At 54.2% G+C, this 26230-nt stretch overlaps 2 protein-coding genes across 4 annotated transcripts in view; both read right to left on the bottom strand.

Annotated features, from left to right (window-relative positions):
• Nucleotides 1–15738: 15738 nt before the first annotated feature.
• Nucleotides 15739–17239, bottom strand: EXOSC6 (exosome component 6). The gene has a single exon (XM_032283865.1). The coding sequence runs from the start codon at nucleotides 16968–16970 to the stop codon at nucleotides 16155–16157; it is 816 nt and encodes a 271-aa protein (XP_032139756.1). The 5' UTR covers nucleotides 16971–17239; the 3' UTR covers nucleotides 15739–16154.
• Nucleotides 17240–17376: 137 nt separating this feature from the next.
• Nucleotides 17377–26230, bottom strand: part of AARS1 (alanyl-tRNA synthetase 1) — a 36033-nt gene continuing 27179 nt past the window's right edge. For 2 of the 3 annotated variants that reach the window (XM_032283864.1, XM_032283863.1), the window contains exons 13-21: nucleotides 25773–25886; nucleotides 23875–24081; nucleotides 23232–23416; nucleotides 20478–20586; nucleotides 19705–19818; nucleotides 18966–19085; nucleotides 18774–18860; nucleotides 18297–18410; nucleotides 17377–17981 (exon numbers count right to left, since the gene is read on the bottom strand). In XM_032283864.1, the coding sequence (XP_032139755.1) occupies nucleotides 17796–17981; nucleotides 18297–18410; nucleotides 18774–18860; nucleotides 18966–19085; nucleotides 19705–19818; nucleotides 20478–20586; nucleotides 23232–23416; nucleotides 23875–24081; nucleotides 25773–25886 (1236 nt within the window). In that variant the 3' untranslated portion in view covers nucleotides 17377–17795. The remainder of the gene's footprint in view (nucleotides 17982–18296; nucleotides 18411–18773; nucleotides 18861–18965; nucleotides 19086–19704; nucleotides 19819–20477; nucleotides 20587–23231; nucleotides 23417–23874; nucleotides 24082–25772; nucleotides 25887–26230) is intronic. The other variant, XR_004270485.1, reaches the window with a different exon arrangement.

The following is a 26230-nucleotide window of genomic DNA, read 5'->3' as shown; positions in this document are numbered from 1 at the left end:
AGTTTGAGAGCAGCCTGGTCAACATGGTGAAATCCCGTCTCTACTAAAAATACAAAAATTAGCCATGTGTGCTGGTTGGCACCTATAATCCCAGCTACTTGGGAGGCTTGGGCAGGAGAATACTTGAACCCAGGAGGCAGAGGCTGCAGTGAGCAAAGATTACGCCACTGCACCCCAGCCTTGGTAACAGAGTGAAACTCTGTCTCAAAAAAAAAAAAAAAAAAAAGACAATCTCAGATGTGATGGAATTCCCACCTCGGGGCTCCCTATGGGATCAGGCTAAGGGGCGCATTTAACTGAAATCTTAAGGAGTTAAGTGTTAGGGTAGATGGTCCCTGAGAAGCAGAGCAGCTGAGGTGGAGCTTCCTCCGGGAAGTACTTGTTGATTTCGTGGGGTCCCAGGTTTCAGAAGGAAAGTAAAGAGGAAAGGCTGTGAGTTTCTTCCAGGCTTGTCCCCAGCCCCTTCTACCTGGCTGCCCTTTGTAACGAGCAAAGGCTGCAGTTCCCAAGACCTAAGCACTGCGGGTTTCCGAGCCTGGAGGAGCCTTCCAGGTCAGCCACTTTGGGCAGCTTGGTGAGCGAGGCGGGTGTGCCGGGCTGGCTGTATTTGTGAGGCCTGGAGCAGAATGAAAATGTGGGGCCCTTATTCAAAAGTTACTAAGAAAAAAATTTTTTTGAGATGGAGTCTCACTCTGTCACCCAGGATGGAGTGCAGTGGCACAATCTCAGCTCATTGCAACCTCCACTTTATGCCATTAAGCCATTCTCCTGTCTCAGTCGGCCTCCCAAAGTGCTAGGATTACAGGCGTGTGCTAAGAATTTCAAGATGAGGACAACAGAGACTAAATAAAAAGCGCAGGGCCTTTCCAAGCACGCCTGTCTCAGTGTGACTGTATCTGGGAATAAGAATGGGGTCCTGCCTGTTCCTGCTGTCATTGCATACCATGGGTCCTGGGGCAGAGACTGGATTCAGCCCCTTGGTGCCCAGTGGTCCTGGCTCATGGACACCTCTGGTTCAGCAGCCAGGGGGTTCCTCACTCCGGCCCAGACGTGACTCTAAACATGGCTGCAGAGACTCCTTCCCAGAATCATACAAGGACTCGGCCAGTTCCAATGGCCAGCCAGCTGCCTTCAGGTCACAAGAGAATCGGGGGCTGGTCTGAGACCAGGCGAACCCTCCAGACCCCATCTCTGTCCAGATAATGAAGGGAAGTCCAGGGTGCCCTGCCTCCCCCAGTTTGCCTTCACTGCACAGCTGGAACTCAGCCAGGCCTGTTGCAGGAAGGAGGGGCTGGCCTGAGAGTGAGCTGTCCAGGTCCTTGGGTTTTGAAGAAAGAATTGAACAAAACCCAGAAAGTAACAAAGGAATGAAGCATGGGGCTGAAGCAGTGCAAGGGGTTTTTTCAAGCGGGAAGCACTCTGCAGGGTGGGAGTGGGCCTGAGCAGGCGGCTCCAGGGCCTGGCTACAGTTTCCTGGGTTTGAAGCCCTCCTCTTGAGGTTCTGTTGGCTACCTCTTACCTGGATGAAGAATTTGGTCTGTGGTTTACAAAAGGCTGATGTGAACTGGCACCCTATGCAGATGGAGGGGTGACGTGTGATTGGCATGTGGCTAGTCCAGGGCGCTCTCCCTTCCCATCTGAGACCTGAAGTGGGAGGGATACAGGGAGAGGCCTTGGACCCTTTCCTACCTGGGTGTGGGGAGGTGGGGTTTCCCCTTTGGCTTTAGCTTTTGAAAGTTGGTGTTTGTTTTTGAGATAGTCTTACTCTGTCACCAAAGCTGGAGTGCAGTGGCACAATCTTGGCTCACTGCAGCCTCTGCTTCCCAGGCTCAAGCAGTTCTCATGCCTCAGCCTTCCAAGCAGCTGGTGCTATAGGCACACGCCACCATGCCCAGCTAATTTTTTGTATTGTGGTAGAGATGGGATTTTGCCAATTGCCCAGGGTGGTGTCAAACTCCTGAGCTCAGGCAGTCTGCCTGCCTCAGTGACAGGTGTGAGCCACTGTGCCCTGCCCTGAGTTGGTGTTAATTGGCCTCAGGTTCCCTGCTCCCAGGCACATTTTTTTTTTTTTTTTTTTTTTTTTTGAGGCGGAGTTTCGCTCTTGTTACCCAGGCTGGAGTGCAATGGCGCGATCTCGGCTCACCGCAACCTCCGCCTCCCGGGTTCAGGCAATTCTCCTGCCTCAGCCTCCTGAGTAGCTGGGATTACAGGCACGCACCACCATGCCCAGCTAATTTTTTGTATTTTTAGTAGAGACGGGGTTTCACCATGTTGACCAGGATGGTCTCGATCTCTTGACCTCGTGATCCACCCGCCTCAGCCTCCCAAAGTGCTGGGATTACAGGCTTGAGTCACCGCGCCCGGCCTGGCACATTTGTTTTAACTGTAATTTTAGAAAATGATCATGAATTGGCCTTAGATTCCCTGCCCCCAGGCTGTGGTGTTCTTGGTTGATGCAGCTGTAGGAGGTGAGCAGGACAGACCTTATGTTCTCTGCCTGTAGACCCTATTTTCTCACCTTGGCTTGCCCTTGTGACTGGAAATTTCTACCTGCCCTTTCAGATGCAGATAGGCCTTTTAGGCAGTGACATAGGATTTTTCTTGGTCACTTGTCAGCCAGAGACCTCTGGCCAGTGATGCCCTTGTGTGGACCTGGGGTTGCCACAGGAGATGCCCTGTCCACATGACCCACCAGGCTGCCTCTGGCCTGCACTCCAGTGAGGATCCTGTGGCCACCATGACTGTGTGCTCAGGGCCAGGTGGGAGGGGGTGTGTGAGTGAGCGAGTTTGGGGTCCACCTGGCCATTCCAAGTGCCAGCTCAGAAGCAGGCTTTGTACGGTTGTGACTGGACCAGCAGTGTCATGAGCCACTTCCACAGTGGACTCCAGCATCCAGACGAGAGAACGTGATGGTGCCCGGGCAGGGGTGTCCACAACCCCAAAGCCGCAGAGGGTGTGTTACAACGAATTAGCTCTTTTAGTCCTGCTGTCCACAGCCTGAGGGATGGTAGTGTTAGCTGCTCTGTCAGCCCCCTGCCCTGCTCTGGCCCATGGCTCTGGAGCTGGCTCAGCCCTGCTACTGCCTTTGTGTGGAGTGGCTGCCCTCAGCTGGTGGAGGACAGAGGGCCATGATGTTACCTCCTTCCCTGTACCCATATTCAGTGGGTCCTGAGTTCTTGTGCCACGTCCAAGAAGAATGAGGTCACACTGACAGAGTGAGGAAGGCAAGAAGAATTTCATTGAGGAACGAAACAGCTCTCAGTGAAGAAGGGATGCGAGGTTGGTCAACAGCCTGGAGTTGGGTGATTTCTATCATTGTGGCTTGGTCCGGGGCTTTTACGGGCCCAGAGTGTGGAGGGGCAGGCCATAGGCAGCATTGGAAAAGCTAATCTTTGATTGGTTCCTTCTGAAAATGCTTTTTAACCAATCGGGAAAGAGTGGGCAAACAGGAATGGAAGTTCTCACTCTGGGTCCCGTGTTTCAGCCTGTTTTTGGCTTCGTGGTGGGGTTTCACTGGGGACTTGCCCCTATCTGTGTAGGATCCATCTGCCGCCTCTGACTATCAGCAGCAGCACCTGGAGCCAGTGTGAGGAAAACGGCAATAGTGGGATGGTGGCCTGTGGGCCTGCTTTGTGCTTCCCGGGGCCCAAAAAGTCCATTAGGAGCTGGTCTGCAGGATATAGGACTCCGTTTTTTGTTTTTGTTTGATTATTTATTTTGATCTACCCATGTATACACTGATAAGATTCTTTTGTATTTTCTTCTTAAAAATGCCTCCTGCTAACTGTTAGCTGGCGTGCTTCATTGGCAACTATAACATTCCATAAATTTTTTAAAAAAGTGAATCTGGGTGTGGTGGCTAATGCCTGTTACTAGAACTTGAGAGGCTGAGGCAGGAGGATCACTTGTGGCCATGAGTTCAAGATTAGTCAGAACAATATAGTGAGATCCCATCTCTTAAAAAAATAAAAATAAAAAATTCTGGGTGTGGTGGTGCCCATTTGTAGTCCCAGCTACAGGTGTGAGCCGGTAGGCTGATCTTAGAGAGTAGTTGGAGCCTGGAAGGTTGAGGTTGCCATGAGCCATGATTGTGCCACTGCCCTCCAGCCTTGGCAACAGGAGGAGATTCTTTCTCAAAACAAATGTGAGTGAGAAGTTCTTTTTTTTTCTTTGTTTCTTCGAGACAGTCTCGCACTATCCAGAATGGAGTGCAGTGGCGTGATCTCAGTTCATTGCAACTTCTGCCTCTTGGGTTCAAGCGATTCTCCTGCCTCAGCCTCCCAAGTAGCTGGGACTACAGGCTACACCACTGCACCTGGCTAATTTTTGTGTTTTTGTAGAGACAGGGTTTCATCATGTTGATCAGGCTGGCCTCAAACTCCTGACCTCAATTGATTTACCTGCCTTGGCCCCTCAAAATGCTGGGGTTACATGTGTCGGCTGAGGGGTTAATTTCTATTTCAAATCTGCTAAATTTACTTAAATAGGATTTTCTAAAGCATTACTGATCTCTTTTTAAGATGGGATCTCACTGTCGCACAGACTGGTGTGCAGTGGTACAATTGCTGTTCATTGCAGCCTCAAACTCCTGGACTCACATGATCCTCCCACCCCAGCCTCTTGGATAGCTAAGACTACAGGTACACAATTCCCACCAAGCCAGGCTAATTTTTGTCTTTTTTTTTTTTTTTTTTCTATAATAGAGATGGGCATCTGTCTATACTGCCCAGGCTGGTCTTGAAGTTCTGGGCTGAAGTGATTCTCCTGCTTCAGCCTCCCAAAGCGCTGGGATTACAGGCATGAGCCACCAGGACTGGCCTTGCTGGCCTCTCTAACCTGCCAATAACTGGGGCCACCTCTGCCAGGAACACATTCATCTGAGTTCAGTCCAGAGGGAAACCCAGTGTGGCTGCTGCGTCTTGTGTCTGCACCTTGACTTTCTGTGAAGTTTTTACTGTTAAATTGAAGGTAAATAATCTGGGTCTTAGGTCTGGGAGGTTGTCTGTCTGAGGGCAATGATTTGGTAGACCTGAAACTCTTTTAAAAAAAATTTTTTTGGCCGGGCGTGGTGGCTCACGCCTGTAATCCCAGCACTTTGGGAGGCCGAGGCAGGTGGATCACGAGGTCAAGAGATCGAGACCATCCTGGTCAACATGGTGAAACCCCGTCTCTACTAAAAATACAAAAAATTAGCTGGGCATGGTGGCGCGTGCCTGTAATCCCAGCTACTCAGGAGGCTGAGGCAGGAGAATTGCCTGAACCCAGGAGGCGGAGGTTGCAGTGAGCCGAGATCGCGCCATTGCACTCCAGCCTGGGTAACAAGAGTGAAACTCTGTCTCAAAAAAAAAAAAAAAAAAAAAAATTTATGGCCAGGTGCGGTGGCTCATGCCTGTAATCCCAGTACTTTGGGAGGCTGAGGCGAGTAGATCATCTGAGGTCAGGAGTTTGAGACCAGCCTGGCCAACATGGCAAAACCCCGTCTCTACTAAAACACAAAAATTCGCCAGGCGTGGGGGTCGGCACCTGTAATGCCAGCTACTTGGGAGGCTGAGGCAGGAGAATCACTTGAACCCGGGAGGTGGAGGTAGCATTGAGCCGAGATCGCACCTCCAGCCTGGGTAACAAGAGTGAAACTCCATCTCAGGAAAAAAAAATAAAAAATAAAAATAAAAATACACACACACACACACACACACACACACACACACACACACACACACATATACACACATATAAAACTTTTTCTCTTTGTATAGAGACGGTGGTCTCACTATGTTGGCCAGGCTGGTCTTGAACTCCTGGCCTCAAGCAGTCCTCTCGCCTTGGCCTCCCAAAGTGCTGGATTACAGGGGTGAGCCACTGCACCCGCTGTACGTTAAACTATTTTGTAAAAAGAAGGCTGTGCACAGTGGCTCACCCCTGTAATCCCAGCACTTTGGGAGGCTGAAGCAGGAGGACCACTTGAGGCCAGGAATTCTAGACTAGCTTGGGCAACATAATGAGACGTCCACCTCCATTTAAACGATATAAACAAGAAAAATAATGAAGAAAAAGTGCTGCTTTGCTTCTTCCTTGGAGCCTAGCTGGCCATGGTGGCAGCACCCAGAGCTGGGGCTTAGCTTGGGCAGGTGTGGGAGGGGGGCTGGCAGCAGGCTGGCAGTGGGCAGGCTGTGGGGCAGAGGCTGTCTGCCCTGGGCAGGCAGGAGAGGACATTTGAGAATTAGCCCAGACGACACTGGATATCTCCTCAGAGGACCCGAGGATCCCAGGCTTCCCCCTCCTGCCTTTGGATGGTAGCACCCTAAATTCTGCGACCTGGGCAATGGTGGATTCAGGTCTGAAGAAAGCAGTAGGGCACCCTTCCCCACCCTCTGGGTGGCTTTGTGTTGAAGCCATTTGTCTTGTTGTCTTGGGGAACCTCTAGGATGACCCTCAATGTCTGACCCCAGCTCTGGGTGGATGTGCCTGGGGCTGCAAGATGCCATGCTGCCTGTGGCCCTGGTGGGGAGGTGGTGGGGGGCGCGTGCTTTGCTGCTTTGCAGGGAAGCCCCAGCTGAGCAAGGGGGGCCCTGTGTGCTGGTGTGGCCCAGTCCCCTGCACCCCGGCCCCTGTGCCCCTTCCCTTGCCTCTCACACCCTGTCCGGCTCTCTTGCTCCCAGTAGATATAATCATGGCTCAAGAGCCCAAGGCTGGCCCTGCCCGGCCAGGCGAGAAGTGGCAGCAGGGCGCAGCTGTGTTCTGGTGAGTCTGTCGGGGTGGCGGGGGGGCAGCTGGGGAGAAAGGCTGATGGCTCTTGGGCTTGTGTGAGGCTATGGTTCCCCTGGGACAGGACAAGGACCCCAGAAGTCCCCTGAGTGTGTGGCTGGGGCCTCCTCCCTGGGCCTTAGGTTTTGTTTGTCACCTGAGGGAGATGACCCAGTGTATTCCAAAGCCCCCCCCAACCTTTTTTTTTTTTTTTTTTTAACTGAAGTCTTGCTGTTATCATCCAGGCTGGAGTGCAATGGCACATTCTTGACTCACTGCAATCTCCACCTCCTGGGTTCAAGTGATTCTCCTGCTTCAGCCTCTTCAGTAGGTGGGATTACAGGGACGCGCCACCATACCTGGCTAATTTTTGTATTTTTAGTAGAGATGGGGGTTTCACCATGTTCACCAGGCTGGTCTCGAACTCCTGACCTCAGGCAATCTGCCCACCTCACACTCCCAGAGTGCTGGGATTACAGGCATGAGCCACCGCACCTGGCTGCAAAGCCCTTTCTAACTGGTGCCATCAGCCCCTGCCCTGATCGAGGCAGTACCCCTCCTCCTGGCTGGAACAGCCTGGATCCCCCCAGGTGAGGGTTCCTAGGGGGTAGTGTCTTGGGGCGATTTCTGGGTCTAGACCTTTGGGAGGTAGCAAATGGGAACATTTCTGGTTGACATCATTCCCCTAACTTGGGAAACTTAAAGCAATTTTAAGGAAATTCTTTTTTTTTTGAGACATCTGGCTCCATCGTCCATCACCATGTGGCTCTGGGCGCAGTGTAGGCTCACTGCAATCTCCACCTCCTGAGTTCAAGTGATTCATCTGCCTCGGCCTCCCCAGTAGCTGGAATTACAGACACATGCTATCACGCCCAGCTAATTTTTGTGTTTTAGTAGAGACGGGGTTTTACCATTGTTGGCTGGGCTGGTCTTGAACTTCTGATTTCAAGTGATCCATCCCCTCATCCTCCCAAAGTGCTGAGATTACCAGCGTGAGCCACTGCGCCTGGCTGAATTTTTTTTTGGGCAGAGACTGGGTTTTCCCCATGATGGCCAGAGTGATCTTGAACTCTTGGTTTTGAGGGATCCTGTCACCTTGGCCCCCAAAGTGCTGGGATTAGGCCGGGTGCCTCGCGCTCACCACGGCGGCGGTGGCGGCGGGGCGGGCGGCGACAAGGTGGCCGCTGTTAGGAGCAGCACTGCACTTGATGCCCTGCCACCCACAGCTCCAATTTATTTTGGTTTTCCCCTGTCTCCTCTCCCCGGAAGTGGGATGGGAGAGCTGGGGTGTGGGCTGCTCTGAGATGTCTCTGTGCCTCCATGTTGACCTCCAGAGAAATTAGGCCAAGGTGCTCCCTGGCAGCAGCAGCCGGGCACCCTGCAGTGTGCCAGTGTGGGCAGCCTCCACACCACATTTGTTTTGGACTGCTGAGCAGATGTGTGCTCATGTACTCATCCTAACTACTCAGGAGGCTGAGGCAGGAGAATTGCTTGAATCCAGGAGAGAGAGGTTGCAGTGAGCCGAGATTGTGCCAGTACACTCCAGCCTGGGTGACAGAGCGAGACTCCATCTAAAAAAAAAAAAATTTTTTAAGAGATGGGGATATCTAGAAACAAAAAAATAACCCAGAGAGGGTCTCAAACTCCTGGGCTCAAGTGATTCTCCTGCCTTGGTCTCCCAGAGTGCTGGGGTTACAGCTGTGAGCCACTTTGCTGAACCCACATGTGTTTTAATGTGGCCGTTTTTGAGGCTGGTCATCCCTTCGTGGGATTTCATGTTTTCCACCCACTTCCTGGCCCCACAGGCTTGGATCCAGTCATTCAGCCCTCGCTGGGGCCTCCTCCCGACAGGGACTGAGCCACCATTCAGAGGGGCCTGGTATTTGAGACCTGGGGCAGACTGGGTAGAGATGGCCTCCTTGAGACCTGATTGTTCCCAGGAAGCTCCAGCAAGGAGGGCCAAATGCTTCCCCAGCAATGCAGGCAGCAGTGGGTGGTGGGCTGTGGTGGCGGCTCAGGCCCCCTTGAGATGGTCCCCAGAGGAGGGGACTGCTCAGGGCTGGGGCCATGGGGGGCAGTGAGCTGCCGAATGGTCTTTCCCTGAGAACTGCTCAAGTCCAGCCATGTGATTTGGGTCTCAGCATGGAATGTGTGGCCCAGCGAGGTGGCTCCTGCCTGTCATCCCAGCAATTCCGGGGGCTGAGGCGGGCAGATTGCTTGAGCCCAGGATTTAAGAAAAGCCTGTGGAACAAAGTGAGACTCCCATCTCTACAAGACATAAAATAAAAATTGGCCAGGTGCGGTGGCTCACACCTGTAATCCCAGTACTTTGACAGGTCAAAGTGGGAAGATCACCTGAGGTCAGGAGTTTAAGACCAGCCTGGCCAACATGGTGAAACCCTGTCTTTACTAAAAATAAAAAAATTAGCTGGGCATGGTGGCAGGCACCAGCTACTCAGGGAGGCTGAGGCACGAGAATCACTTGAACCTGGGAGGCAGAGGTTGCAGTGAGCCAAGATCGTGCCACTGGATTCCAGTCTGGGCGACAGAGCAAAACTGTCTCAAAAAAAGAAATAAAAATTAGCTGGGTGTGGTGATAAATCCCTGTAGTCTCAGCTACTCAGGAGGCTGATGTTGGGAGGATCACTTGAACCCAGGAGGTCGAGGCTGCATTGAGTTGAAATCATGCCACTGCCTGGGTGACAGAGTGAGACCACGAAACATGCTCAAGGAATTCCCCAACATGGAGGGAAAGCCATAGTGGAAAGACTGCCCCCCCCACCCCACCCCCCGCCCCAGGTCCCTGCCTCCCGCCCCATAGCCCAGCCCTGAGAACACTTGAGGAGGTGGCTTGGCCTCTGCCCTCAGAGCCATTTTGTATCTTTCTGTGGGAAGTTCCCAGGCTGTGACCCTGTGGCCAGAGCAGGGAGCAGCTGCAGCCACTGCCCCCATGCAACCAGGCCCTTCTCCTTGGGGAGAGAAGGGCAAGGCCACTCACTTACCTGGACACAGGCTCCAGCCCAAGCACTGTCAAAGGCAGGCAGGGCAGGGAGGCCCCTCGAGGGAAAACCCCCTGCCTGAAATAGGCAGCTGCAGATGGGCACGCGCCGTAATGCAGTCTCTCAGCATTTATGTCAGCTTGGGTGGCAGTCGGCAAAATCCCTTTCAGTACATGGCTCGTCTCTGGGTACTCACAAAAGTACACTTAGGCGGGACAGGGTGGTTCATGCCTGTAATCCCAGCACTTAGGGAGGCTGAGGCTGGAGGATCATGTGATCCAGGTTTGAGACCAGCCTGGACAAGATAGAGACCTGCGTCTACAAAAAATAAAATAATTAGCTGGACACTAATTACTTTTTTGGCCTGTGGTCCCAGCTACTCAGGAGGCTGAGGCAGGGGGATCTTGCTCTTGTGGCCCAGGCTGGAGTGCAGTGATGTCATCTCTGCTCACTGCAACTTCTGCCTGCCGGGTTCAAGCGACTCTCCTGCTTCAGCCTCCCGAGTAGCTGGGATTACAAGCATCTGCCACCACTCCCAGCTAATTTTTTGTTTTTAGTAGAGATGGGGTTTGATCATGTTGGCCAGGCTGGTCCCAAACTCCTGACCTCAAGTGATCCACCCACTTTGACCTCCCAAAGTGTTGGGATTACAGGTGTGAGCCACCGTGCCAGGCCAAGATACTGTCTTTTTTTAATGGTGTTTCATGTTTAACTCTTGTTGCCCAGGCTAGAGTGCAGTGGTTCCATCTTGGCTCACTGCAGCCTCCGCAGTTCTCCTGCCTCAGCGTCTGGAGTAGCTGGGATTATAGGCACCACCAGGCCCAGCTAATTTTTGTATTTTCAGTAGAGACAGGGTTTCACCATGTTGGCCAGGCTGGTCTCAAACTCCTGACCTCATGGTCCACCTGCCTCAGCCTCCAAAGTGCTGGGATTACAGGCATGAGTCACTGTACCCGACCCCAAGATCCTGTCTTTTTAAAAAAAAAAAAAAAAAAAAAAAAAAGCCCTGGCATGGTGGCTCACACCTGTAATCCCAGCACTTTGGGAGGCCAAGGCAGGTGGATCATGAGGTCAGGAGAACAAGACCAGCCTGGCCAACATGGTGAAACCCCATCTCTACTAAAAATACAAAAATTAGCTGGGTGTGGTGGTATGTGCCTGTAATCTCAGCTACTCGGGAGGCTGAGGCAGGAGAATCGCTTGAACCCAGGAGGCGGAGGTTGCAGTGAGCTGAGGTCACTCCACTGTACTCCACCCTGGGTGACAGAGGGAGACTCCATCTTAAAAAAAAAACAAAAAAGAAAAAAAAAAAACCGAAAACCAAAAAATGCTGACAACAGGCTTTTTGGGAAATGGAAAAAAGCCCAAAAAGCACTGAAAATAGGCATTTTGGGGAACAGAAATGAGGTAAAGAATATAGTTGGGGAGAAAAGGAAACCTCACCTTTACATTGGCCAGGAATGGAACCCAGGCCTCCTGCATGGCAGGCAAGAAGTCTACCACTGAACCACCAACGCCTTGATGAGCATGGCATCACCACTATGGCCCAGGTGGTCACAGGCCCAACCCCACCCAGCCTGGTCTGTGTTTAGCCACAGGGAGGGGACTGCTTGGCCTGGTTAAGGGCACTTTTCTTGGCGGTCCTGCTTGGAGGTCCTCATCTCCAGTGCTGTCTCGGCCCCAGCCCTCGATGCTTGGTCCTTCCTGGCCTTGGGGGGAGCGGTCCCTATTCACCTACCCCAAGGCCAGACCCACCTTGCCATGGGGAACGGGCTTGCCTCCCTCTCCTGACCACAATCAGAAGCTTCCCAGGCTGCCCACCCAAACCTCCTGAAGCCAGAAAGCAGGGGTGGGAGTGGGGAGTGGCCCAGGATGTCCTCCATCCCGCCCCTGGTGTGCTGGCCTTGAGCTGGGGGCAAGGGCGTCAGGACCAGAAAGTTGTTTCAGAACTTTACACCACCCCCACTGTGTGTCCCCTCCCTTTTCCCCAACTCAGGGCCTGCCCCAGCCCCAGACACAGGAAGGGCCTGAAGCTTCTGCCATGGAATCCCCAGAGCTTCCTGCCTGGGCTGGGACCCAGCTGTCCCTTTGCACGCTCCCTCAACCCCTCCCAGCACAGGTGCCCTGGGGTGCTTGGTGTGAGAATCGGGGAGCCCCACTTTTGTGAGCCTGGGTGGTTAGGCCTGTCTTCTCTCCCAGGGCCTGGAGCAACAGCCAAGGTGGCCTGGCCGATGCCCTGTCCCTAGGCCTGCCTGCTGGCCCTGGTGATTCCCATGCAAGGACTGAAGGCTCTCCTGTGTGCTACCGGGCTTTGGCTCTGACATATGTCTTCCCTTTCATCTTTTGCCAGACAAAGCCTCTGGGCACCAGCAGTGCCCGGCTTCACAAAGAAGCCTTAAGGGGGGCTGGGCTCTGGCTGCCAGAAGCCTGTACGGCGTCGTGTCCCCCCTGCCACCTGGCCTCTCGTAAGACCCCTTATCAGAGGCTGACTGGGGAAGCTGGTTTGCTGTGGTCTCCCAAAGTGACCTTGGGCAAGTCTCCAGGGGCTCTTGGCGTGAGGAAGGCTGGCGTTGTAAGAAACAGTTGTGAACTTCAGTTTTCCACATTCATCTGGGCACCTGGCAGAGCCCCGTCCGTGGTCAGTGACCCATTTGTTTCCTTCGCTGTGGCAGCGGCAGTAGCTACCACTTGAACTACAAGCTGTGCAGAAATGACGTTCCCTGCAGGTGGGCAAGGCCTGCCCCTGTGTCCTCCAAGTGAGCTGGTGGGGCTGGCTAGCCTGATGCCCTCTCTGTCATGTCCCCAGGGGCTATGAATACCAGAGGATCCCCCCACTCATCAGCCACGGGCCTGCGAAGATGCAGAGGGTCCAGATCCGGAGACTGGGGGTCAGGAGCGGCTTCAGTCCTCACAGGGCCTCCAGGAACAGCCCCCTGCTTTCTGGGCAGAAAAAGTGGGAGTGGGGGCCACAGCCGCACCTGCAGCATGAGGGAGCATCCGGGATGCCACGCCAGCTGTCAGGGCAGGCCCAGGGCCCAGCTTGGGTACTGACCCCAGCCCCTGTCCCCACAGTCTGGACCAAGGAGCTTCATGCCATCCAGGGGGAGCTGCGGCAGATCAAAGCCCAGGTGGACAGCCTGCTGCAGAGCCTGGAGCGCATGGTCCGGCAGAGGGGCCCACTCACAGGTCTGATCCCCACACGCTGTGCAAGCCCAGCTTTCCCCACTCCTGAAGATGCCCAGCCCCCGGGGCCCTGCCTGGGCCTTTCCCAGTCTTCAGGGCCCCCCTCCTTGGAGTGTGCTCCTCACTTCTCATTCCTGGGCTGTTCTTGAAGCTCAAGGACTCTTATGGCTTCTAGGTTGCCCCCACCCACTCAGCAACCACCTGGAGCTAGAGCCACATGTCCCAGCCCTTCCACCTGTTGCCCTCTCAAGTCATAGAGGCCCTAGGTCATTGCTGGGCATCAGGTGGCCTCTCTAGGGTCAGCTGTGGCCTCCAAACCCAGCCACTGACTGATGACTCTCTGCACAGCCACAAAGGACAGTGGAAAGAACGGGGTCCTGGCTGCAAGGGTTCCTCTTGCAGCTCTGAGTCCTCGAAGAAGCCCCAGAGCCAGAGGGCCAGTTCCTGGGCAGATGGCTCTGAGGGCAGCACAGACATGGGGCGGACAGTGAGTGGCCTGGCCCTGCTTCCCCATCTCCACCCTACATGTGTTTTGTTGCTTGTGGCCCCGCTGTGAGCAAGGGAGGACCCATGGTCATAGCTGCAGCCCGCAGTGGTTAAGTGGGGGAGGTGTGTGCCCCTGCCACAGAGCCATGTTCAGTAGGCTGGGCCTGGCCCTCTGTTTTCTGTCTCCCAATTCCAGGCTTGCAGGGCTCGTCTATGCCAGGGTTGGTTCTGTGCTGAAATACCTTCTCCTGGAAGGCACTGGGTGGACGGGTAGGAGGACTGTAGAGGGAATGTCACAGGTGTGCCCCAAGGCCCCAGAGCCCTTGCGTGAGGCCTGGCTGGTAAGCTTGTGAAAACCCAAGCCCCTCTTCCAGGCCCCATCTCCAGCTGCCGTTGCTGGGTCTCCAGCTGTCCCATGGGCCATGCCCCTCAGAGAAGCTGTGGCACACAGACCTTCCTGGAACCGGTAACAGCCCTGTGTGTGAAATTAGAGGGTCCGAACATTCCCTGCTCTTCCATCACCTCCACTCTCGGTGGTCTGAGGCAGGCCATGCCTGGCCCACACTGTGGCTGGAGCCCTCCCCCATCCACCCACACAGCTCTGTTCTTGGTCTGCTGGGCTCGGGAGGGCTCTCACTGCTGCCCAGGGCCCGAGTCACACCTGTATCATCTGAATGGGCTACATGGAGACAAATTCATTCTTTTGCCAGGTGGTTCTGAGTTCCTAGATCTTGAGGTAGAATCTAGAGTAGCCCTGAGCTGCCCAAGCTCTGGGGAAATGGAAAGTGGGGTGCAGGGAGACTAGATATGAGCTGGTGGCCCCTCCTTTCCTAGCCTCCCATGCCTCCAGCCTCTCCGCCAATGTCCTGCTTCTATTTTCCCTACAGGTGGAGGACCACGCATAGGACCAGGACAGCCAAGATGCAGCAGGATCTCCTCCAGGCTCATCAGCTCCAGGCATTCTGGGGTAACTCCCTTCCTTGCCTTGCCTAGGTTGTGAAGGCCTCCTGGTAGCACCCATGCAACCTGAGATACCCGTTCTGGAGCTGGGTCAATAGAACACAGGGCTTGGCCAGAAAAGCAGAAGGCTTCACTGTCGCAGAAGGTTTAGCTTCTTAAGAGGTTGCATTTCATGACAGCCCTGCGACTGACAGGATTAGGAGGGAGGTGGCCTGGGACTGTACCAGGTTGCCATCCTCATGAAGCTGAGACTGTCTTCCAAGGGACAGCTGACAGCCCACCCCCACCCTACCCCAGCACTCGGGGGCAACCCTCAGTCCTGAGTGCAGACACAGCCACGGCTGCGCTTCACGTCCCTCCGGATGCGCCAACAGATTTCCCTGGGATCCCACTCTCCCTCCCTGCCCGAAACAGCTGGAAGGTCCTCGGCATGCACCGCAAACCACCCTCTTGGGGCACCAGACTCGCCATCCACTCTCTGAAGCCATCTTTCAGAATAACATGACCTGTCTCCACTGGTGTGATGCCATTTCAGACCTGCTCTAGAAAGGTAAGTCAAAAGAGAAAAAATAAAATTCATAAATCTTTTTCCTGGTCAAGGCTTCTTGGTGTGGCTCCAGAAACTCATTCTGGTCCCTGGGCTGCCTGGCACCGGCCCTTCCCTGAGAGGCCGAGTGCAGAGACTGGACCAGGCTGCCCTGCCTTCTCAATGGCAGTCACCTGGCTGCCTCCAGAGCAGCCCTGAGACGAAACCGGCAGAGCTGGCAGCCACACAGGAAAGACCCCACCCTCATGGTAAGGCAGGCCGTCTCTGTCCTATGGAGCAGCCAGGCCGTACCTGGCTTTCCTGGCAGTTCACCTGCCCTCTCCAGGCGCTGCTCAGCGTTTTCCTCCTAGGACCAAGGCACCACGTGAAGACGCCCAAGACCCCACTTCCCACCGGCAGTGGAGGCGTCTGGTTGTGCCGTTCTCCACATGGCCAAGGATAGATCTGGCTTCCACCCAGAGCAAAACCCGTTCCAGTTACCCAGCCCCGAGTTGGGTCTTGCCCAGCACCAAACCAGGGTCGGGGGCTGGGGCGCACTCAGCGCACCTGTGGGGCCATACAATTCTTCCTACTTTTGTCACATCTCAGCAGCTGTCCTGGCTCTGGTTCGTGTGGGGACAGATTCTCCTTCTATAAAGCACAGCGCCCACATCCAGCCCTGCAGCTGTTCTTTGCAGCCTATCTGTCCTGTTCTCGTTGGTCTAAGGAACGGGACCCTTTAAAGGCAGTTCGGTCACAACCCCTTGCCACCTGGGATGTAAGAACAAAGGAGCCGTGCTCTCTAAAATCCTGGACCAAGAAGAATCACAACAGAAGACGTTTTTCAGATATAAAAGTGTTTTTCTTTTGGCTCAGACACGGTAAGTGAGAAGGCACAGCCCTCTTGTCCAACCTCTCAAAAGTCGCCCAGTTACGTCGGAGGGAGTCTCTGGCTGGCCGTGCAAAGGGTCTATCCCTTAAATGACTACAGCTCCCAGATACCAGCTTTCAGGTAAGTCCTACTGAAGTCGTTTCCAACTTGGAAGTCAGGCTGCGCTCACAGGTTTCCTCAACTGGGTCGCAGCTGAGCCGGCTGAAGGAGAAAGGTTCCTTTAATGAGGTTTGTAAAAAGGCCTTCCACTACCACAGCTGTCTGGCGCCTCGGCTCTGTTCCGGCCTCTCCACGTGCTCTCCGGGGCTCCGGCTGCTTATCTCGATGCAGGTGCGTGGCGTCCGTCGTTGCTCAGGCTCCCGGTTCAGGGCGGGGCGGCGGCGCCCCTGCGACGGGCGGCCCGCACCAGGCACTGCTGCAGCACGGGATAGAGGCGCTGGCAGCCCTCGAGGCCAAGGCGTACGGCCTCCGCCCAGCTCTCGGTCAGGCCGCCCTCCCCGCTGCCCAGCAGCCCGGCCACCTGATTCAGCACGGGCATGAGCGCCACGGTGAGACCGGCGGCGGCGCGCTCCTCTTCGAGCCGCGTGGGGTCCAGTAGCCAGGTGGGCGCGGGCCCGGGAGCGAGGCTCAGGCCGCAGCCCACCACCAGGTCGTACATCTCCACGCCCGCGTCGGCCAGGGCGAGCGCAGCGGCGGTGAGCGCGGCGGCCAGGGCTGAGCCGCCGTCCTCCAGCAGCAGCGCGGACACCTCGAGCTGTGCACGCGGGTACCGGCCCAGGCGCACGGCCGGCTCCAGCGCCTCCTGCAGCGCCAGCGCCAGCTCACGCTCCTCACCGCCGCCTGGGGGAGCGCGGCGCCGGCGCCCCGCGAAGGGGGCGCGGCGGAAGTCACAAAGCAGTCGGCCACGCAGCGCGGCCGGGGCCTCGCCACCCGCTCCGGCCGGGCCGCCGCCGCCGCCGCCCTCGGCCTGGCGCGGGCCCGACACAGCGCACAACACCTTGGTGCCTCCTGCCTCCAGGTAGGCCGAGCCCTTGGCTTGGCTCAGCAACCCCGCGCGAGCGTACACGGGTCGCAGCCGCGTCGGGTCGCGGGCGGCGGGCGCTTCCTCTTCGTCGGCCGCGTAGAGCTGGGGTGGCTGCGATTCCTCCGGGCCGCGTATGCGGCGGTGGTCCCCAGGCATGGCGGCACCTAGCCTGCAACCCGCTTCCGCCCACTGCCCCACCGCGCACACCAGCTCTTCCGCTGCTTAAAGCTCCTGCGCGAAGGATGCTGGGGGAAGCAGCGGGCTTCGCTATAGCACCCCCTGAAGGCCCGGAGGGAGAACGGCCGGCGTCCTCAACGCCCTGGTTGCCGCTAGTGCAGGGCTGGTGGCATTCATCCATCCAGCTGGGGGCGGGGGAGCAGTTACAAGAAAGGCTTCGCTGCTTCCCGTAATTCCACCCCTCATTTTCTATTGCATTATGAACACCTCCCTCTATGTCACCTCACCTATTTGGCTTCCATCGCCACAAACGTTTGAGGCAACCCCAGGGGCTACTCCCAAAATTCAGGGCTCTGGGGCTGGACACAGTGAATACAGCAGCCACCAGGGGTCACAGCATTTATTGTAGACAGCAGGGGTCGGGCTGTGGAAACGGCAAGCCCCCATTGGGAATGGGTAGAGATCATGCGGCATCAATTATTGCACATGGTCCTTTATTCTCTGCAGCAAAAATGATTCCCATTTGCTGACCCAGACAGCTCCGGTCGGGAGAGCTGTCCACTCTAGATGTGTGTCGATGTACAACAGCAATGCTGGGGTAGTGGTTCTAGACAGATGGCATTGACGTGGAGGGCTCAGGGCAGATATATAAGGAGCACTGAGTCACAGGACCTCTGCCAGTTAGTGCGGGATGGTAGGAGGATGGTGGGAGCTCTTTAAAGGTCCCAAGATTCCAATGTTCTTATAGCAGAGGAGAAACTCCTGGCTGGACCTATGGATCCAGTGCCAAACTCCTTCCCCACCTCAGTTCTTCACATCCCTGAGGCGCAGCTGGGCAAAGGAAGTGGCCAGCTGCAGCGCCTCCTGGAGGCAACCAATGTTCTTGCCTGTGGCCTGTGCAGACACATCCTTGCCACCACCTTTGCCATCCATCAGGCCTGATACCTGCTGCACCCACTCGCTGGCTTTTAGGCCCCTGTTGGCTGCATTCTGGAAGATAAGAAGGGAAGGGAAGTTAGGACAGAAGATAAATGAGTGAGGAATGGAGGAATCCCCCCCCACTCCAGCCCAGGGGGGATGCTGCTGGCAGCTGACACACTTAACGGCTGGTAAAGGGGGCAGCCAGGAAAGGACAGAGTAGCAAAGCCAAGTATCAACCAGATAGACATCTTCACCAATGAGAAGGCCTGGGTAAAGGGCACCAGGTGCCCAGTTTCAAATGCTGATTGTACACACACAGGTCTCAGGAAATAAGCTTAAGACCCACACTGCCCCCTGGTGTGAGAGGTCGTAGGCAGTTCTGACCTGGGGGACTTGACACAGACACGTGATTTTGCCAGCCTCATTGTCCACAGTGAAGAGCATGGCAGACGTCTGAGGGGAGTGCATCTTGAAGAGCTTCAAAGCTTCATTCAGAGCCTGGGGGGAAGAGATGGCTCAGGCCACGGTGCTGGAGCAGGAACCCTGTTCTCCACTCAGGTGAGAGTCTGCAGTCCACAGCAAGACTGCCACACACCCCCGCCCTTTCCCAGAGCAGATGCTGTCTCGGCCTAGGTGGAAGACCCCAGCACCGGGCCCAGCCCACACCTGGCCCAAGCATGCCCCACACATGCAGGGAGCTGTTCCTCTTCCCACCCAGAGCCAGATCACTCCACACTCAGTCCAACCTAAATCCCAGACGGGGCCCTTAGGCAACCCCTTGGCTAAGAGCAACAGAGGCCACGTATCAGCCGCCCAGAGGGCTGCTGAACCCCAGGGTAAGGGCCCCGGTCCCTAGGTTACCTTGGCTGAGGCCCCACTCTCCATTTCCAGGATGACAAGGGGCTGGTTGGGGTTGCTGTCAATAAGCTGCTTTGTCTTCTCCAATACCTGCAAGAAAAAAGTCCAGAAAAACAGCAGGCTCTGAAACCCAGGCCCAATCCTGCTAGCCTTTGCCTAGGAACCGCTCTGGCCACTGGCACTGCCAGGACTCACTCGCTTCTGGACATCAGCTTTGCTGGCGCGGTCCAGGTCATCCATGACCTTCTTTAGGGATTTGAGAGTCTCCCGCAATTCGTCCTTCTGCCACTGGGGGACAACTGCGGTGGCCAGCACCTAGAACCCGAAGACCATATGAATCTGGGCCACAAATTGCTGGGATGTCAGGGTTCAGCCCCCTCAACCCTGCCTAAACCCAAGTCCTCCCTGACTAGTGTTCTGGAAAGGAGAGAGAAAACACAAAGGTGTCTTCAGGCTTTGAGATCAGTCCCTTCAGGAGCAGTTGTGGCAGGTGAAACAAGCAGGCCTATAGAGAAAGGAGCAGTAGAGAGCCGGGCTCTCAAGTCAAGCCTGCTCCTTACCAGGTTGGGAACAGCCTGTGATGGGCTTCCTCGCAGCCTGAAATGTGAATAAACGCGAGGTAGGCTAGGAAGCAGAGGGCGGCTTCAGCTCCTCCCCCACCTCCATCCACCCCAGTGCCCACACATGCTGGGGAAGAAACTCTCCTGCTAGCAGCAATGGGAGCAGCAGGCAGCATCCAGGGTCAAAGGCCAGGACCCATAGGGTACCTGCTACAAGGCTGCCAGACAGTAACAGTTGGCACAAAGGCCCATTCCATCAAGAACCACGGCCCGACCAGTTATAGATTTCCTTAAGACAGGGCATGCCTCATGCATCAGGCCCTGGGGAGGGAGGGAGGGAGGGATGGACAGACAGATAGGGAGCCCGCCCCTACCTCTCCAAGGTCAGCGATCTCCCTCTGCACATCCTTGTTTGGAGCAGTGTGGGCCTTCACTTTGGCTTCCATGACAGAGAGAGATGTCTTCAGGCTCTCTGCTTTCCTGAGGGCCTGGGAGGGGACACCAGGTCAACCCCAGGCAGGCCTGAGTCAGCCTCACTATCTGGTGTGGGTGCAGTGCAGGAAGCCCCAGCGGCAGGCCAGGCAGCAGTACATCCCACCACACCAAAAGTGGCTGTGGGGAACAGATGCTGGCAGCCCCAGCAAGGAATACTGCTGACATGCACACTGGCAAAGGCTATACCCAACTCAGACTCAGCTCAAGCATCAGGAGCCCCTTTAAATCCAGGAGTGGCCACCCCTGGGGCTTCAGCAGCAGTCAGACATAAGCCCCAGTTCCCAAGACAGACCATCCATCCTCTACTGCATGGCTTCAGACTAGGCATGCCCGTAGGGGTATACAGATCAGCGCTGGGGGCCCTGAAGCCACAGCGACTCTATCTTCCCCTCCTCCACATGGAGACAGCAGGGGGTAGATGGCCAGATTAAAAGACTAAACATAGGGAAGCTAAAGAATCTTGTGTGGGAGTGGCTTTCTTCTGCCATGCAGGGGTAACTGGAGGAGGACACTGGGGCAGGGGCGTGGCCCAGCCTCTACTTTCACACTGACTGCAGAAACCTCCTCGCAGAGCACTGTTGCTCTACGGATTCACAGACTGGGCTCCTCTTGCCAACTTCAAATAAGCCACAAACCAGCCAAACCTGCTCACCTTCTGGGCTTCAGCACCTGTGACAGCCACAATCCTCCGGATACCCTTGGCGATGGCTTCTTCCGTCACGATCACAAAAGCTCCTGCGTGACTTGAGTTCTGCAGATGCCTGAATAGCAGAACACACAGTCTGTGGTAAAAGAGGCCCTGGCCACCCTTGGCTGGGGTGCACCAGCCCTGAGCAGATACCACCCGAGGAGGCTCTCTCAAGGCAACAGAGGGCGAAGGCCCTTCACGACTCAGAGAATTTCAGAACACAACTGTGGCTGACCCGAGGACAAAGGAAGCAGGAATGAGTTCAGGCGTGGTGGCTGACGCCTGTAATCCTAACACTTTGGGATGCCAAGGTGGGTGGATCACCTGAGGTCAGGAGTTCAAGACCAGCCTGGCCATCATGGTGAAACCGCCTCTTAAAAAAAAAAGAGAAGCAGGCATGAGAGTCAGGGAAGGCCTAGGTGTGAATGTATTCTAACAGCGAACGAGACCCCAGCTCTCTGAGCCTCACTCAGTGTTCTCAGCACTCAAAGTGAGTGATTCTTCCCACACAGCTGCTGTGAAAATCAAATGAGATAAACAGAAAGTGCTCTGTGGTCCCTAATATCCAATATGATATTACTGTGAGGCTCTACGTGAGTTTTGGTTCTGGGGTGGAACTTAAGCTCTATTTTAGTATCCCTGCTCCCTAGGTGACAAGAGTGGAAGATTACTTTTAAAATCTTACCACAACCCCTTAAACAGAGAGGTTTTATTTCTCATTTCAGAGAACTGCAAATGCTCATTAACTCATCCTCATTCTTTTTTTTTTTTTTTTTTTTGAGACAGAGTTTCACTCTTGTTACCCAGGCTGGAGTGCAATGGCGCAATCTCGGCTCACCGCAACCTCCGCCTCCTGGGTTCAGGCAATTCTCCTGCCTCAGCCTCCTGAGTCGCTGGGATTACAGGCATGTGCCACCATGCCCAGCTAATGTTTTTGTATTTTTTTTAGTAGAGACGGGGTTTCACCATGTTGACCAGGATGGTCTCGATCTCTTGACCTCGTGATCCACCCGCCTCGGCCTCCCAAAGTGCTGGGATTACAGGCTTGAGCCACCGCGCCCGGCCTAACTCATCCTCATTCTTTAAGGGTAGTATAAAGTTGTTGTCTTTTTCTTTTTTTTTTTTTTTTTTTTTGAGATGGAGTCTTGTTCTGTTGCCCAGGCTAAAGTGCCAAGGCACTATCTTGACTCTCTGCAACCTCCGCCTCCGGGGTTCAAGCGATTTTCCTGCCTCAGCCTCCCAAATAGCTGGGAGCCAGGTGCATGTCACCACTCCTGGCTAATTTTTTTATTTTTAGTAGAGATGGAGTTTCACCATGTTGGCCATGCTGGTCTCGAACTCCTGACCTCACGTGATTCGCCCGCCTCAACCTCCCAAAGTGCTGGGATTACAGGCATGAGCCACCACACCCGGCACTGGGTATAAAGCTTGTGAAAGCTGTTTCCTATAATCTAAAGGGTTATTAGCAATAGGTAATCAGGCAGAGTGGGACTCATTTGAGGGCCCATTCAACTGGGCAGAAAAGCCTAGAATCCAACCTCCCAGACTCCTACCCTCCTGTTTGCACATCCCCCTTCCTCCCTGCCTGTCAGAGGCCTACAGGAGACCCTGGAGGGTCTCGACCATGACTGGGCGTGGTGGCGCATGCCTGTAGTCCCAGCTACTTGGGAGGCTGAGGCATGAGAATCGCTTGAACACAGGAGGTAGAGGTTGCACTGAGCCGAGATCATGCCACTGCACTCCGGCCTGAGAAACAGAGCACGACTCCACCTCAAAAAACTAAAATTAAAAATAGTACTTTCACAGGCTTCATCTTTCCAGGTCACCATGACCTTCCCAAAAAGGCCCGGAGAGCTACATACGAATCCAAACTGGCACAAGTGGCTATCCCCAAGCCAAACTGAGCTCGGTCAACCTGTGGCCTGCTCAGAGGCTCTGAGACAAGGCAGCTACATGCCCCAGATACTGCCCAAGTTGTCAAAGGAAATTAGGTGAGGTGCCAGGAAAGGGAAGGGCTAGGACCACATCAGGAGCTCAACCAACATTCCAGGCCTTGCTGAATCCTGAATTCACATGAGCCTTTTTGTGAGGATCAGCCCAGCAAACAACAGCAAGCAACTGTGTTTAAGTGTAAATACAGTGTTTTCCACCTTATCCTCCTGGGAATGTTTCATCAGGCAATGTTAACATCAGACACGGGCGTCTAATGAGCGAACTACAATGCTGACTTTTTTTTTTTTTTTTTTTTTTTTTGAGACAGAGTTTAGCTCTGTTACCAGGCTGGAGTCTGGAGTGCAGTGGCGCTATCTCGACTCACTGCAACCTCCGCTTCCCAGGTTCAAGCAATTCTCCTGCCTCTGGAGTAACTGGGATTACAGGCATGCACCACCACGGCCAGCTAATTTTATATTTTTAGTAGAGACGGAGTTTCACCATGTTGGCCAAAAGGGTCTTGAACTCCTGACCTCAAGTGATCCACCCATGATCCAACTCCTGACCTCGTGATCTGCCCACCTTGGCCTCCAAAGTGTTGGGATTACAGGCATGAGCCACCACGCCCGGCCAGATGCTGAGGTTCCTGGGAACATTATTCAGCAATTGCATTTCTGAGGACGTCACTTCAACCTTAGAAAGACTGGAGTTGGTCTAGCCTAAGACCTACTTCCTTAGAGGGTGATGCCAGATGACCCATCTATTCTGCCCATCTGTGGTACTCACGTTCCCCCACAGAACTCAACAGAAGTCAGGGAGCCAGCAGGCCCAGAGGGATCATCCAGCAGCTCGGACACTGGGACCCCAATGGAGACGACTCGCACAGGGTCAGGATAGGTCTCATCAAATACAGCCCGTAGGCCCTGGATGGCTTTTGCTGCCGCCAAGGGGCAATCCTGGGTGTAAACAGGCTGCCAGAAAAAGAAGAGAGAAGAGAGCTGGAAGATATCCCTGGAGGTGCAGTAGGAAGAGCAGGAGAGCATGGTCCTGCAGGCAGGAAGTGGGTTCTGACTTGGCTCTGCCCAGCATGTGCCATGAGCTTCCTGAATCACATGTCACATACAAACTCAAGGGCATCAAGATGGGAACTTTATTTTGTTAAACTGTGGACCAAATCTTATGTAATCAAACTTAACTAGAACAGCTCTGGTTCTCCTAAGGTGGGGATGGAGCAAAGGTCTCTCCCTCTCCCTTCCACCAACTACCACCACTGCCCCCTACACAAGCACAGGTTGAGAATCACTGCTTTAAGCAAATCTACGTGCAGCACAGAATCTGGTAAAACTGAGAGACAGCACTGCACTGCCGAGACTGTGGTCAGACAGTGACAGTGCAGGGAAGGCCGGGGTTCGGCCACCGCCCATCCTACCTTAGCTGCCTCAATCATCTCATTAGCAATCTCTTCAGCCTTCTTGATCTGTTGGGTGGACATGGCTCCCTTGGCAGTGAAGTCAAATCGAAGGCGGTCAGGAGCAACCAATGAGCCTTTCTGGTCAGCTTCCCCAAGCACTGAGCGCAGAGCAAAGTTCAGAATGTGCGTAGCTGTGTGGTTGCTCATGACGGGTCTTCGTCGGGGCTGCAAAGGACAGAGGGGCTCTTGAAGACATCTGTGATAGACTGGTAGTCATCCCGCAGAACCTGCTCCCCCTAGTGCTGCAATTTTTAGTTGCAAATATGGCTGTGCAGAATAAAGGTTACATTTCCCATCTTCCCTATGGCTAACTGTGCCCATGTGACTAAGTTCTGGTCAATGTATTTTGAGCAAAAGTAATGTCTACCATTAAAGGGATGGGGTATATCCTCCCCTTTCTGTTCCACCACCTACAATAGTGATTGCCAAACGATGGCCTATGGCTAAATCTAGCCTGTCATCTGTTTTTTTATTTAGAGACAGGGTCTTGCTCTGTTACCCAGGCTGGAGTACAGTCACGTGATGATAGCTCAGTGCTGCCTCAAACGCCTGGGCTCAAGTGATCCTCTTGCCTCAGCCTCCCAAGTAGCTGGGACTACAGGTACACATCACCACTCCCAACTAACATTTTTTTATTTTTTGGAAAGATGGGGTCTCATGGTGTTGTCCAGGCTGCTCTCAAACTCCTGGCCTCAAGCAAACCTCCCACACCTCAGCCTCCCAAAATGTGTGCATTTTCTAAACAGGTTTTTTTTTTTTTTTTTTTTTTTTCCCAAAACGGAGTTTCACTCTTGTTTCCCCGGGGGGAGTGCAATGGCGCGATCTCGGCTCACCGCAACCTCCGCCTCCTGGGTTCAGGCAATTCTCCTGCCTCAGCCTCCTGAGTAGCTGGGATTACAGGCACGCACCACCATGCCCAGCTAATTTTTTGTATTTTTAGTAGAGACGGGGTTTCACCATGTTGACCAGGATGGTCTCGATCTCTTGACCTCGTGATCCACCCGCCTCGGCCTCCCAAAGTGCTGGGATTACAGGCTTGAGCCACCGCGCCCGGCCACTAAACAGGTTTTCTTTTCTTTTTTTTAAGACAGAGTTTCACCGTGTTGGTCAGGCTGGTCTTGAACTCCCGACCTCAGGTGATCCGCCCGCCTTGGCCTCCCAAGTGCTTGGATTACAGGGGTGAGCCACCACACCCGGCCTAAACAGGTTTTCTAAACACACCCACACCTGTTTGTTTACATATGGTCAATGGCTGCTTGGGCACTCCAACCACAGTGCTGACTAATTATGACTCAGAGCATCTGATCCGCAAAACCAAAAATATTTAGTATCCAGTTCTTTATACAAAGTTTGCCAACCCCTGGCGTAGACAATGGATCTGATACCTACCCTCTGGACCAGGAAATCAAAGGCAACACCCCAGTAAAGAAAGTGGAGTGTCAGGTGAGGAGAAGCCAGGCCCTCTGAGTCTGTGGGACAGAACCTCCCTATCTGCTTGAGTTTTTTAGAACATACACTGCTATCCTGGTTTGAGGCTACTCTTACATGCCACAGAGCCCAGCTCTTCATTCTTCAGCATCCTTGGCTCCCAAAGAAGTATGTGAGGTTAGAAAAACAATCCCTGAAAACAAGTCTACAGGATCGCAACTGAAATCACTGGTGAAATCAATGCCTTAGGAACACACAGATTTAACTCTTAGTTGCATCCCTCACAATCCACCAAATGCACCAAAATTAACCCCTATGCTCTACTTGCAATGTTACTAGGGAGTGATAACAATGACAGGACAACTGAAAGCCAGAAGAGGAGATGATTACTAACCAGATCCAACGGGGGCCACAATAACCCAACTCACCTCATCAATAAACAGCCGGACCTGATCCCCCACTTTCAGGTCACCGTAGATTGTTCCGATGTGGAGCACATACCCTCCTCGCACCTGAGCATTCTTCACCGTAAACTCTGTTTTCTAAGAGGGGTCAAGGAGACCAATAAATAAATCCTTAATAAATTTTCTTTTCTAGGCCGGGCGCGGTGGCTCACGCTTGTAATCCCAGCACTCTGGGAGGCCGAGGCGGGTGGATCACGAGGTCAAGAGATTGAGACCATCCTGGTCAACATGGTGAAACCCCGTCTCTACTAAAAATACAAAACATTAGCTGGGCATGGTGGTGCGTGCCTGTAATCCCAGCTACTCAGGAGGCTGAGGCAGGAGAATTGCTTGAACCCAGGAGGCGGAGGTTGCGGTGAGCCGAGATCGCGCCATTGCACTCCAGCCTGGGTAACAAGAGCGAAACTCCGTCTCAAAAAAAA

This window comes from Sapajus apella, unplaced genomic scaffold (assembly GCF_009761245.1).
Source record: "Sapajus apella isolate SASKATOON/1434 unplaced genomic scaffold, GSC_monkey_1.0 scaffold15, whole genome shotgun sequence".
Classification (NCBI taxonomy): domain Eukaryota; kingdom Metazoa; phylum Chordata; class Mammalia; order Primates; family Cebidae; genus Sapajus; species Sapajus apella.
This window is presented reverse-complemented; position numbering and strand designations above follow the sequence as displayed.

Coding starts and splice junctions, on each gene's coding strand:
- EXOSC6 (XM_032283865.1), bottom strand. CDS start 16,970: ATGCCTGGGGACCACCGCCGCATACGCGGCCCGGAGGAATCGCAGCCA.